Genomic DNA, 12,795 nt, shown 5'->3' with positions numbered 1-12,795 from the left:
AAGCAGTTAAATGACTAGTTGGGGTAGGGAAAATACTTCAAACAGCTGTTAGCCAACTCTGAAGTACCTCAGGCTAGAAAAAGCGATTCTACATTTTTAGCGAGCCAGCTAAAAGAGCCAGCTCTTTGCTCCTGAAGAAGCTCAAAGAGATGTTAGCCAAAAGTTCACTACTTAAAAGCAAATTCTTGATGCAGAGAGTTTGGAATGTGCCTCAGAGCTTGCAACTGCAACACAGTCTCCTACTTCTTCCTAAAATCACCTACTTCTTCCTAAAAGCACCATGAAACACTGAACTTCCATACAGAAAGCTAGAGAAACAGAGAGAAGCCGAGAAGCTGACCTGGGAAAGAGGCACCTTGGTACGGCAGCAGGGCAGGGCAGCCGCAACAGTGAGCACAACACCTCAATTCGAATCCAGAGACCTCCAGCCATCAGGAAAACCTTTTCCCACACTCCCACGTGCCAGCATCCCTGTTTCGGAGGATGCAGTCTCCCAAACACAGCTATTAGACTACTGAGCTTTCAAGTCCTCATTAACCACTCATCAGATTTTCTCTTTTCAAGCAGTCACGCAGCAAATCACACAGTCCCAACACCTCCATCTTCTTGGTGCACTGAACTGCTACCCCATTTTTCCTATCAGTGCTCCACTGACGTCATTACAACAATCCACACCAATATATCCTTCTGAATTATAGCAGAGTTTATTTTAATATTTTGTACAGCCAGCATTGGTCTCCAGGAATAAGTTATAATCTTACATAAGTGAGTCCCTCCCAAACCCACCCTTAAGGAATGTTCAACTTTCAGCATTTCTCATTTAGAGGGAAATTATTTATAGGGTAAGACGCAGCCTGAAGAATGGAAATCAATCTTAATTTGTGAATAAAACTCCTCGGAAGTTCTCAGGGTTTACTTGCATCTAATTGGATTCATGAACAAGCTACAGAGGTCACATCTTTCAGGACTGCATTGAGAATACATTCATCTCGGGGACAATTTTACTTTCTGAAATTGGACAGGGTTTTGTTCCCCCCCCCCTTACTTCATGCCCCACACTTCTGCTATGCAGATACATAATTTACAGTCTAGTACAATCAATGCTTCTAAGAGATTTTTCCAAAAGGTACTCGTATGCTCGTGCCACATCATTTATTTGGTTGTTCTCAGCACCACTTAAAACATCTTAATTTCTCACTGCGTATTTTGTTTCTTTAACGCAGCCAAGAGGAACGGACCTTAATATTGCCTTTAAGCAATAAACACACAAAACAAATAAATACTTCAAAATCCTCTTAAATGGTAATGATGTACATACATACTGTGTTCCAGTGCAGAACTTGGTTATCTACTAGGTAAAAAGCACTCCAAGGATAGCTCAGCAGCAGCGACTAGGAGCCACCCTCATCTGTTTGCACCGCTCTCCTCGCATTACTCAAGTAATGGGGCAGGGGTGGGGGAAACGAGCAACAGCCTAAGAGGAATTCCTCTCTCTTCCACGTTCAGAGAATTACCAGTGTCCGATATTAAGCAATTCACATTCTCTCACGCAAATAAAGCAAAAAGAGGTTGTATAAACATTTACTGCTCCCTCTCTGAAAAGCATGCCCAACTCTGAAATAGTTCAGACAGCTCTGAGAAACACCAACCAACAAGAAACAAGAGTCAAGAGCTAGCCGCAGGGCTTACAGATTTTAATGCCCTATTAAAAGAAGCCCTTCTGGGGCTCCCTACAGAACTTTCAACCTCAGAGGAAAGCTGTTTCACCAGAAGATCCCTCCTTACTACACCCATCAGCTTCACAGCTGCCCAGGCCTGTGTATGCCACAGCACACCGACACACCCGAGGGGTTTGTACGTGGTTTTTAAAAAAACAGTGCAAGTGAAAAGCCCAAACGTTGAACCTGATCCAGAATCCCCATGAAAGGGTTGGTGAGACTAAAAACAGGCAGGTGAATACTTGGGTACTGGGGGATTTTACTTAATTAAAGGTTCAGCCAAGTCTTAAAGCCTTATAAAGCCATTTAAGCCAAAAACAAGGTCTGGATTCAGAAACTGAATGCTCCTTCCTCGTTATTTTGAAACATTTCGCAGCAGTGATTAGAAAGTGTAAGAATGCTTTCAAAAGTTAGTATTTTTTATGCCGAAAGGAAGACAAGCTCACTGCTATGTTGTGCCTTCCTTTCCTAAAGGGAACCACAAATTTTGCTGAAAGGAAACTCGTGGGGAAAACATTTTGTTTCCTACAGAGAACAAAACTGTTGCTAAAGCTATGGAAACTTTCACAGAAAATGACCCAATGTAGCACCGTACTCCACAAGAGCATCCCAAAATGCTTTACAATACAACAGAAGAAGTACACTTAGATGAATGTTATATACCTGTCCAAGGTGTATTTTCTGATGCCACGTAGTGGGGTTTTTTTTTCCCTTTAAGAAATTACGTCCAAGTTAGAATAAAGCAAACCCTTTCTTTTAACTGTTCTTTTCAACATGTTCTATATATACAACCCTTAAAATACACTTAAAAATAGCTGCACGCATTTTGTATCATTATACTAGGGAAGGGCAGTCCAGACAGACCACGCTTCTCAGTACGTTAAAAACTGTAAATAAAACCCAACCAGACTCATTCTCCTTCGGTACCCACGTTGGCCCAAAGGAGGGAAGGGAAGGAACAAGCAGTTTTAAAATGGGAGTCTTTCACAAAACACGCTACTTACAAATCTCAGGTTAATTTCCTCAAGCAGTTTTGTATCAAATCCTTTCTTAAATATTTGAGGTCACACACTGCCATCTTAGCAATGAAATCTGTTGCAACATGCATGTGTCAGCTTCCCACTCAACCAACTGCAACCCTGAGGATTTTTCTGGCCTGGTAGAAAGAGGAAATGTAACACAATTCCTGAAGTATGGCTGGTCCTCCGTTTCAAAACTCCGTGCAATTCCATCGACGGTTCTTGGACACACACCCACACTTTTTTGTTTTTCCTTTAATACACGTTTCCCTCCAACCAACATGCAGATTTCTCCTCCCAATCATCCACATCTTGATGTCCCAACGAAACAATCCACATCATCCATCCAGAGGTTTTCCCAGGTAGACCAAAGTCACTTCTGTGTTACCATACACAGCAGACACTGCTGGATACAGGCAAACTTTTGGCAGTCCTCTGAAGGCAACTCCCAAGAACTCATAGCCCCTCTCAAACGCTAATGTTTTGTCTTCCATGTCCAGGATAACTCGAATCCTTTCACCTATCTGTAAACAGAGACAGGAGGGGGGAATGAAAAAAAAAAAAAACAAAACAAACCACAGAAAGAGTCAGCATATTCAAATGGAGACACAAAAATAAAGCATAGCCCATCTATAACGCAGCAGGTAATTTTAAAGCAAGGCTTTCCTGTTTCTCATGACTGCATTACTTTTAGGATTCAAATTTCTCAATTTCGCCCAAATGCACTAGGATCCTGAGTACCTCGGCTGCCCATTTCCAGAAGGCAGCCTGTATCTAACCACCTACATAGTAATAAACATAACCCTTCTCATACGAGCCTTGCGAGAGCATCAAGAGTGAGTGTACTACATGCCACGTGCTTCAGAATATTGCTGAGTTTTGGAAACTTTGTAATGGCCTCCAAGTTACCTGAACTCTGTATTTAGCTGCTGCTGTCGCTAAGCAGTAATTGCTCTGTGAAGAGCAACTTCAAGACAATGAACTTGTTTTAGAAAGGTAAGTGCCACCCACAAAATATACCAGGATACACTACTATGCAGGTGCTGCTGCTGACACAGGTATTTCCCTGCCAAGGCAGAAGGAAATTCCAGTGCAAAGCTTAGGCAAAACAAGCGTGAAAAACCTAATATATATATATGTGTACACACACACACACGAGTGAAACCAACACTTAACACAGTAAGAGACTCAGATCTAGGCATGCATGGTGCTCCCTGCATTTATCTAGTTCACATTATTTTAGACATAAATAGAAGTCCCAGACATCAGCAGCAAGCACAGCAGGATGCCACACAAACTTCTGATTTTTCACCAGCCAGCCCCAGTACTGGGGATTTCTTCCAGCCAACACATTTTTCTTCTAACCAACACTAATAAACACACATGTTTCCTTTAAGTATGTTTTCTATGAGCAGATCCCTGTACATGTCTTAATAAACACAAAATACCCCAAAGGATGACCAATTTGAGCTCTGATTTTTATAGAGGAAGCAGCAATTGTGCTCACCCTTGAGTCCCCTCATGAGCTCAGGACTCTCAGCTTCAAAACCTTTCCTCACCCTGTTGCTGCAGAAAGGCCTACACAAGGACGGCAGAAAGCAACCACAAAGGGTCGAGTCTGGAAAGTGCCAACCCAATTTGCATGCTAGGGAACATGCAAATGGTAAGAGATCTGAATCTCTTTAACTACACTGATTTTAGGTATTATTCCCCAAAGCAGCAGGTGTAACCTTCAGACAGAACTGAGTGCTCAGCGGTGAGTTTTCACATGAAATTTAGGAATACCAGATACAAGTTACTACACAGATCTTCACCCAGAACTGAAACATAAGCCAATACTCGTACAAAGCCACAGCATTATGAGATGGAAATTATAATGCATACACCTTAAGTTGTAACACAAGGAAATCCAGCAGTCAAAATGTAGTTGTGTGAGCAGCCAGAAGAACAAAGATAAACACCTCTATAGGGACAAGACAGTGGAATGGCACTTGCTCTTTAATAACCTGAAATTATCTGAACATCACATCCCAGCACCCCAGCCAAGGGATGTCACCTATGGGAATGCTGCCAGCAAGCAAACAGGCAGCACTCAGCACTGCTACAGGTTTTTGCAGGAAGACTCTTACCTAAGCACTAACCTCAGCTCACACTGCCGTGCAACAAAGGGGTAAAATACCACAGACATTCACCTTGCTGTGGTGTGGGGCAAGTCGTTACTTCAGAAGGCTACAACAGTCTTTTCAGCTTTTATTTCGAAAAGCAACATGGTGTCTAAACAGACACCCACGGTACACGCTTTGCGCTCAATATTGGACATAAAAGCGCGGAAACAACTGAGGGTCAGGTACACTGAACACCACACACAGGTGTAGCCTGAGGAGACAGGAAACAAAGGGGGAAAGGCCTCACAAGGTGGAATCATTTGCCGTCTGCAGGGAAGGCAAAGAGACCCTTAAGTGGGCTTTTAGGACCAATTCAGCAGACAGCCAGGACACGTGAGGGAGGAGGGTCTTGACAGCCAGCCGCCAGTCAGACACAGTGGAGCTTCCAGCCCGCACCAAGCCCCACTCACCTGGTATTTGGGAGCATTATTGCACTGGGGGAAGCTGCCGTTCACCTCTCCGTTATGCAGCAAGTTATTGTCCACCAGGTTCCAGCCCCAACTCTGGTCGTCGCTCCCCAGCAGGGCCACGTAACCCTGGCACTGCATGGCCGCCCGCTTTGTGGCAATGCCAATGACGGCCACGGTGCCCAACGGGCCCTCCCACCACACCTCCCAGGCGTGGCGGCCCTCGCTGAAGCCGATCTTGGTCCGCGCCCCATCCGTGCTCTGGGCGATGGGGTTGCGGTGCAGCGTGAAGCCGTTCTTCTTGATGTAGACGTTCCGCGAGCAGTCGTTGGTGCTGAAGGCGTGGTGGAAGGCACGGACCTAGGGGAGATGGAGGAAGGCGCGGGGGGAGATAAAATCCTGTCACGTTTTTCAGCCCCCCCCCCCCCCCCCCCCCGGTTTCCAACGGTGGGTGGGCCGAGCGGCTAGGGGGGTGTCCCCGAGCACCTGGGGGTACTGCTGAGAGGCTGGGGAGGGGTGTCCCCGAGAGGCTGGCGGGGGGCGTCCCGGGCTCACCTTGCCCTTGTAGGTGGGCACGTTGCAGAGGATGTCGGTGCGCAGGGCCTCCTCCGCCAGGCAGCGGGCCGCCAAGCTGCGCCACACCTCGCTGTTCTCGTCGCCGTGCAGGACGCGGTGCCACAGCTTACAGACCAGCGCGCAGCTCCTCAGCTCCCGCAGCTCCAGGTAGGAGAAGACCAGCTCCAGCACCCGCCCCGGCAAACGCCAGCCCGGCCCCCCCGCCGCCGCCGCCGCCGCCCCCCCGCCGCCGCTGCCGCTGCCTCCGCCGGGGCCCGCCGCCATCGCCTCCCTCCCCCCTCCCCGAGCGCCCCGCGGGCGGCGGGCCGGGACGCGGGGGCCTCGCTGTCCCTCCCCTCTCCGGCGACAGCGGTGGCGGCGGGCCCCGGGCCGAGGGCTCTCCCCGCCCGCCCAAAGCCCTCACGGCGAGGGGGCGCGCGCGCCCAGCGCCGCCATCACCGCCGCGGGCAGCCCGCCCCGCCCGCCGCGCATGCGCGGGAGCGGCCGGCGGAGGTGAGGTGAGGCGGCGCGCGCGCGGCGCTGAGGGGCCCGGCGGGGGCGGGGCGGGCTCAGCTTCCCCCCCCCCCCCCCGCCCCAGTCGCCGCCGGTGCCCGGTGCGGGGCCCGCCGCCCCTGGGAGCCGTAGGGGACTGGGCGCGGGCCGCCTCCCAGGGACAGCCGTCAAAGCTGCGTCAGCTCCCCTGAGGAGCTGCCTTCCCCGGCGCTGGGGCGGTTGTCTTCCTAAAAGCCGGGAGTGGGGCCTACCGGTGCGAGGGGCTGTGGGGCGGGAGAGAGGGAGAGGGGCAGCCGGGAAAAAGTTACCTCAGTTCCCGAAGCGCGGGCGAGCGGCTGGCTGCCAGTTTGCGATCCGAGTTGCCGGTAAGGTATCCGACGCTTTCTGTAATTTTATTTAATCGACAGGGCTGAAATTTTCCTGGTGGATTGAAGGAATTCCAGCTGCTCTTTAGACCAGGCTCAACAAAAATCATTGGCAAAACGTAACATGGTTAAAAAAAAAAACCGAAAACCAAAAAGAAACCCTTTATTGCCCAATAATGTGATAAAGCCATAGACATTAAGGCAGCACTGCAGCTGCCGCTGGGGCAGCCGTAGCTCCATCCCGCAAACCCCCCATTGCCGTCTGTGCCCCTACCCTGGTATTAGCTCTCCTTTTCCCCCACAGCGTGCTAGTCTCTCCAGATCTTGTTATGCTTTTGTGTTGCTCGGGTTTTTCCCCCACTTAATTTTCTGCTGATGTGGTCCCCCAGACAGCCCTGTCTGTCACAGGGGCTGGTGCGGGCAGTCACGCCAAGGGAAGGGCCTGGAGCATGGTAAGCTCGATGGGCGTGCTTTGCGGCCCAGTTAAATGTGTTGCAAACCTCATAACTACCTGTCTCAAACTGGTAATGCTTTTTTTAAAAAGATGCTATTGTTTATCTCTTTATGCTTTAGTGTTTACCGGTGTTGAGAAAATTACCTTCACTTTGGGAACACAAAGTACACATGCACAAAAGTTGAAAATTTATTCACATGCATGTATGCTTTTAAACCATGATTAAGGCAATGGCTTTCAGCATTAATCAGTTTATTGCAGTCTCACCAGCACAAGTTTCTTGCTCCAGGTATTGCGAGACTGCTTTACAAGTTGATGTTAGGCACTGACTACGCAGCACCTCGGCAGCTGGATGAAAGACAGATGTCCGCATGTGCTCTCACCTGGACTGGAACAGCGTGGCTTCTCTGCAGACGGACTTTACTAGTTTGCCGTCTTCCCCTTGCTCCTTCCCAGTACGTCCCATTAGGAACCATGCCCCTGTTTTGTCAGGCACGCTATGTCCTTATGCACTGAGGAAGCAGCTCTCACCTAGGCAGCCACTTCAGAGCAGCAGATCTACACCACATACTGCACAGGTACACATGCCAGCAACCGCTGCCATTCCCTGCTGTTGTGGCTGACATTGATGCTGTTTGAGCCAAAGCTTCATTTGTGTACCGATCTGTAGAGGTGCCTGTTTTAATTGGACACTAGAGTTTCAAGTAGTCTGCATTACAGTCAACGGGATGATGTTGTTGCTTCAATAAGCTTTCTGCTGTAATGAGACCAACACCAGCTCAATTGAGGGTTTTTGTTTGTTTGTTTCAGGTGTCCCTGAAACATGGCAGTCAAATGGACTGGTGGACATTCGTCCTCTATATTGTGCTTGAATGTAAACACGGAAGGGCTGGTGGCTTCAGGCGCAGAGAGAGGCGAGCTCACGCTCTGGGATGGGGGAGGTGTTCCGGCAGGACAGCTCCAGCTCCCGAAGGCAGATGATGTGACCTCTGTGGTGTTCTCTCCCCACCATCCCACCAGGCTGTACACCTCCCACGGAGAAACTATCAGTTTGCTGGATGTTCGATCCCTCAAGGAGCCTGTTGAACATTTCCACGTGAATGAGGAGGAGATCAACTGCCTCTCAGTGAACGAGACCGACAATTTCTTGGCAGCCGCAGATGACTCGGGAGCAATAAAGGTTATGGACTTGGAAAACAAGAAAGTCAGCCGGTCCTTGAGACACTCAAACATCTGCTCCTCTGTTGTCTTTCGACCTCAGAGGCCTCAAAGCCTTGTTTCCTGTGGACTGGACATGCAGGTGATTTGCATACAAGTAGATGGTTATTAGAGAAGCAGAACAGTAACTACCCACCTGTGTAGTGAGGCACCAACAGACTTTCACCAAGAGTGAGGATGTACAGCCTGCAATCACCGGAAAGCTCCTTAACTATTCTAAAGTAGTTTTGGCGGAGAAACTTACATGTCGAGGCTGTTTGTGCCATTTTCTACACAGCACTTCCCCTCCCTGTTTTTATCTTCCTTAGTATATACAATCTAAAAGTGAGCAGGGTGGGAGGAAATCAGAATATGGTGCAAAGCATGCTCGTGCCACATTAGCTCCCTGTTGGACCGAGCAAAACCAGAAGTTGTCCCTAGCTATCAGCTATGGCTGCAGGTGAAATGCAGGTGATAGGAAAAGGCAAAATGCTTGAGGCAGACAGGATGCTAGCAAGAACACTTTACTACAGGTAGATAAAATCTTTCCAAGTGGTATGTATCACTGTAAGGACAAGTCTTTTTACTAATTTATCCTTTGTTCTGATTAACCTCTTGGAAGCATTAAATGTTCTTTGCCTTCTGCACTTCTCTGTCCCCATCGAGAGGAAACTTTGTCCTTTGCATGCCGCTTGTGGAGGTGTTCTGAGAAAAACCATGCTAGCACTTAATGGAGTTTTGAGTTGGCCACCCGGAACAGATGTTTTTCAGTAATTTCTTTCCAGTGGTTGAGATGTGACCACATTCCTAGTTTAGCTCAAGATTAAAACTATCACTTCTACACAGGTTTCTGTGGTTCTAGCGGTATTAGGGTGAAGTTTACTTTGACAGTGTTGAGCAGTTTCACCCTATGTTGTTAAAACCGAAGTGTACCTAACACCCATTAGAACAAACGTGCTGATATTTAGTATAAACGGTATCTTTCCGTATGAAAGCCATGGATCACTTAAATTCAGTAAGTATATATATCCAAATAGGGGCTGATTGATGGAAGTCTGCCAGGTTTAGACTTTGTCAAATTTTTAGAAATTTTCCAAAATTTTTTTTTTTTGTCTCCTTAGCTTGACTAAAAGATGGATGTAGGATTTGAAATGAAGTATTGTGAGACACTTCTTTTCAGAGGCACTGAAGTGTCAGTCTGAGAGGAGTAAATGCTCAGCACCTTAGACAGCTGGCTTAATTCAGGTCCCTAAAATGCAGATTTACAGGCCTATGGCTGGAAACTTTATCAGAATTGTAAGCATTTATATACCACTTTTGTGCGAGTGAACTGGTTATTTTTTTGTGACTTTTTAGTTTTAGAATGGTTTACTGTAGCTCAGCAAGTTGGTTTTTAGGTGAAAGTCATTATCTCAAAATAGTAGGAATTTGTTAGTGTGTTTTTGTACAATGAAAAGAGCATTTTTCCACATCAAGGCTGGCTTTAAGATACATCATTTCACAAAGAGAAGCTGAGCTGCAATACTCTGAAATGCTGTGCTGCAGCATGTCTTTGGACAAGTTAGGAGCCCTACGAGCATCAAAACCTGTTCTGGGCTTGTGTGTCAAACCCTCAGTGAAGCTGTAGCTGATGAGAACAGAAATTTAGGTTGCTGGAGTTTTTCAGAAGTTCCATGGAAGCAGGGAAAATGCCATGAGGACAGAAAATACTTAGTCTGCAGAAAACTTGTTAGCACTTGATGAATTCATAAAGCTATTGCAGTACTCTCTGTGCTGAAAACAGGAATATTTGCCTTAAGCATCAGGACCCAGCCTCTCTGATTTACTCTTCTCTGCACAGTAGTGGAAAGTTTTCCCTTTCATTGGTAACAAAGTAGTTTTAATGTAGCAGCAGCAGCAGTCACTAAAAAAGAAAAGTGACAGGAAACAACACATTTCAGATGTCTTGGTGTGATTTGGATTCCAGAAACGAAGAGCCAGTGTGACAACTCTTTTGTGGCCTAAATTTAAAGGCTCCTGTACTTTCTACTGGAGATTACTAGTGGAGGAGTATTTTTATTAATAACAAATTAAAGCTTTGCTTAAAAAAGCAAACAGCACACCAGTACTGCATTGGACTGACTTGTGCTTTCATACCTGTTGGCCTTGAAAATGCTCATCATCGATTCAGATCCTACAGAAGTATTGAGAGAATTATTTTTAACTGGTGCAGTATAAATCTATAGCACTTGAATTGCTGTATGAGAGATCCAGGATTCATCTGAAGACACAATTACTGCTTCATGAGGGGCTTGGAGGTGGCATTTTAAAAACAAGTCTAAAAGCGCAACCTCCTCCCATCTCATCAGGAAAAGTGTGCCTTACCTCGATATGGTAATAGCGCAAACCAGATCTACTCATTGGATATTAAAAAAATACATATATGTCTGTTTAAAAATGAGGGCCTGAACTACTGTTTGCCTTTTGCTGTTCCATTTTTCAAACACATTCACGGAAGTGATTATTTTAGGACAAGTACGTAGCAGAGACAGAAGTAAAATTCAGAATGATAATGATCTCTACTTACTGCTAGCGTTTCCATGTCCCTCCTTTTAAATAATTGATGTGCAGTAGATCATGATTACCACTGCTGAGATGAATGCAAAAGCATTTAGAATAGGTTTTTCATCCATTTTGTGGACTAAAGGTCTGAGTCACTGACTTTGCTGAGTAGGGCAGTATGAGGGTTTGGAAAGCATGCTGTAAAGATTTACTGTGTTTATCCGGTGAAGTTCAGCCACTCCTCACAACACATCTTGCATCTCTTGCACTCACACATAGCCTTTACTCTGCTAGAGCAAGAAGTGTGGTTGGGTTTTTTTGCTGTTAGCGAAAAATCAGATTTTACCTAAAATGGACAAATTATTGATTCATAATTTTTTCCAAGGTTATGCTGTGGAGCCTGCAGAAAGCTCGCCCCTTGTGGACCACAAACCTGCAGGAGTATGAAATGCAGGAAGATAGTCCACAGTCAGCTGGCCAGTTCTTTAACCCACCGCTTGCACATTCCCTGTCTGTCGCATCGTGCGGCAACATCTTTGGCTGCGGAGCTCAAGACGGTAAAGTCAGAATATTCAGAGTCACTGGTGTCAAGTTTGAACATGAGCTGGAGTTTCAAGGTCACAGCTTGGGAGTGTCGCAGATCCTTTTTATGCCAGAAGCGTACTGGTTGTTGACTGGAGGAAATGATGGGAAAGTCTTGCTCTGGGATGTCAGCAGTGACGTTGGAAAGCAGCAGAAAAGTCCAGTAAAATCTCTGCAGAGAAGGAAGGCCCAAGCACCTGCTTCCATCAGAAAAGATGGAAAGCTCAACAAAGTGGCTTCAAATGAACATGTTAGAGTTTTACCAAAGCTAACCATTGAGCACGGAGAGAAGGTGAACTGGATCTCGTGTGCAGAGATCAAAGGCTCCAAGAGAGTATTAGTTGCTGATCAGAGTAGTTCTGTATCTGTGTATCCATTGCCAGAACCTTAGACACTGAGATGTTTAAAGAAATTTGTGGGGGAAAACCACTTCTTGGAGCATTTGTAATGTGTCCAGTTACATCCGCTGACAGTGCACTGAACAGTGAAAACTGCTGCACCCTTCAGAAGGGGAAGGGATTTGCTGTGTCCTCACGCAAGTACTTGTGATGTAACTGGCCTCATGTCATGTTTTTCAGTGGCTGTTGGTATTCACTGCAGCTGTTTCTTGCAGGGTTGGCAGTTTGCTTCTTGAATTTAAGTAAAATGGGTTTCACTGTATTTAGGGGTAATGTTAGTTCGTGACTAAGCTGACATAATTAGGGTTGGAGGAAGAAATTCACACTAACAGGGACACCCGCAATGCTAAATGAGGATGCTGAGCAGTAACAGACATATCATTGGCTGAGCTCCTTGCATTTTGAACTATTGCAGTGCTTTACGTTACTCTCCCCATTAAACTGTGTCACAGTTAGCTTAAATTGGCCATAGTGGAAATATATTTTTCATTAGTCTGTCAGCAGCTGGATATAAGATTAGAGAAGCATCAACTAATGAGTAATCAAATTAGTTTAACTGTCATTGCCAATTGGATTTTTTCACACTGCAGGAAATGAAGGAGCAGGGGAAAATGTTAACATCTGTTTAATGGGTCAGCTGTCTTATGCATTTAGTTGTTTATCCCAGGGAAAAATAACTATTACACTTGTCTTAATAAACGTTTTCTCTCTCACTGCTCCCTTGTGCTTATACTCACTCTAATATTGCCAGATGTACACAAAATTGTGTCAAGAAGCGTATTGTATACCCCATCACAGGGGGAATATAAAGGGCCAAAGGCATGGCTCCTCCTTACCCAAATACTTCCACTGTCTTCCCAAAGCTCTGAAAACATAATGAG

The 12,795-nt window shown here is 46.4% G+C and overlaps 2 protein-coding genes across 6 annotated transcripts; one reads left to right on the top strand and one right to left on the bottom strand.

Annotated features, from left to right (window-relative positions):
- Positions 1-1,036: 1,036 nt before the first annotated feature.
- FBXO45 (F-box protein 45) lies at positions 1,037-6,330 on the bottom strand. Its single transcript, XM_069791761.1, has 3 exons — positions 5,865-6,330; positions 5,313-5,669; positions 1,037-3,261 (listed from the first exon to the last, which is right to left on the bottom strand). The coding sequence occupies exons 1-3, from the start codon at positions 6,147-6,149 to the stop codon at positions 3,076-3,078; spliced, it is 828 nt and encodes a 275-aa protein (XP_069647862.1). The 5' UTR covers positions 6,150-6,330; the 3' UTR covers positions 1,037-3,075.
- A 307-nt stretch (positions 6,331-6,637) lies between these two features.
- Positions 6,638-12,627, top strand: WDR53 (WD repeat domain 53). Of its 5 annotated transcripts, none has more exons than XM_069791757.1 (3): positions 6,638-6,742; positions 8,217-8,496; positions 11,320-12,627. In XM_069791757.1, the coding sequence occupies exons 2-3, from the start codon at positions 8,380-8,382 to the stop codon at positions 11,905-11,907; spliced, it is 705 nt and encodes a 234-aa protein (XP_069647858.1). In that variant the 5' UTR covers positions 6,638-6,742; positions 8,217-8,379; the 3' UTR covers positions 11,908-12,627. The 5 variants fall into 5 exon arrangements, with proteins under 5 accessions (XP_069647858.1, XP_069647857.1, XP_009911137.1 ...); XM_069791756.1 differs by lacking the exon at positions 6,638-6,742 and adding an exon at positions 6,857-7,651; XM_009912835.2 differs by lacking the exon at positions 6,638-6,742 and having other exon boundaries at positions 7,670-8,496.
- Positions 12,628-12,795: the final 168 nt, after the last annotated feature.

This window comes from Haliaeetus albicilla, chromosome 9 (assembly GCF_947461875.1).
Source record: "Haliaeetus albicilla chromosome 9, bHalAlb1.1, whole genome shotgun sequence".
Taxonomy (NCBI): Eukaryota; Metazoa; Chordata; class Aves; order Accipitriformes; family Accipitridae; genus Haliaeetus; species Haliaeetus albicilla.
Note: the sequence above shows the minus strand (reverse complement) of the source record. Positions and strands in the feature narration are given on the sequence as shown.

Bases quoted from the DNA above. Each gene is read 5' to 3' on its own strand.
- FBXO45 (XM_069791761.1), bottom strand. From the start codon at position 6,149: ATGGCGGCGGGCCCCGGCGGAGGCAGCGGCAGCGGCGGCGGGGGGGCG. The intron at 5,670-5,864 runs GTGAGCCCGGGA...CATCTCCCCTAG, and splicing joins TGCCCACCTACAAGGGCAAG to GTCCGTGCCTTCCACCACGC. The intron at 3,262-5,312 runs GTGAGTGGGGCT...CTCTGTTTACAG, and splicing joins ATAATGCTCCCAAATACCAG to ATAGGTGAAAGGATTCGAGT.
- WDR53 (XM_009912835.2), top strand. From the start codon at position 8,020: ATGGCAGTCAAATGGACTGGTGGACATTCGTCCTCTATATTGTGCTTG. The intron at 8,497-11,319 runs GTGATTTGCATA...ATTTTTTCCAAG, and splicing joins CCTGTGGACTGGACATGCAG to GTTATGCTGTGGAGCCTGCA.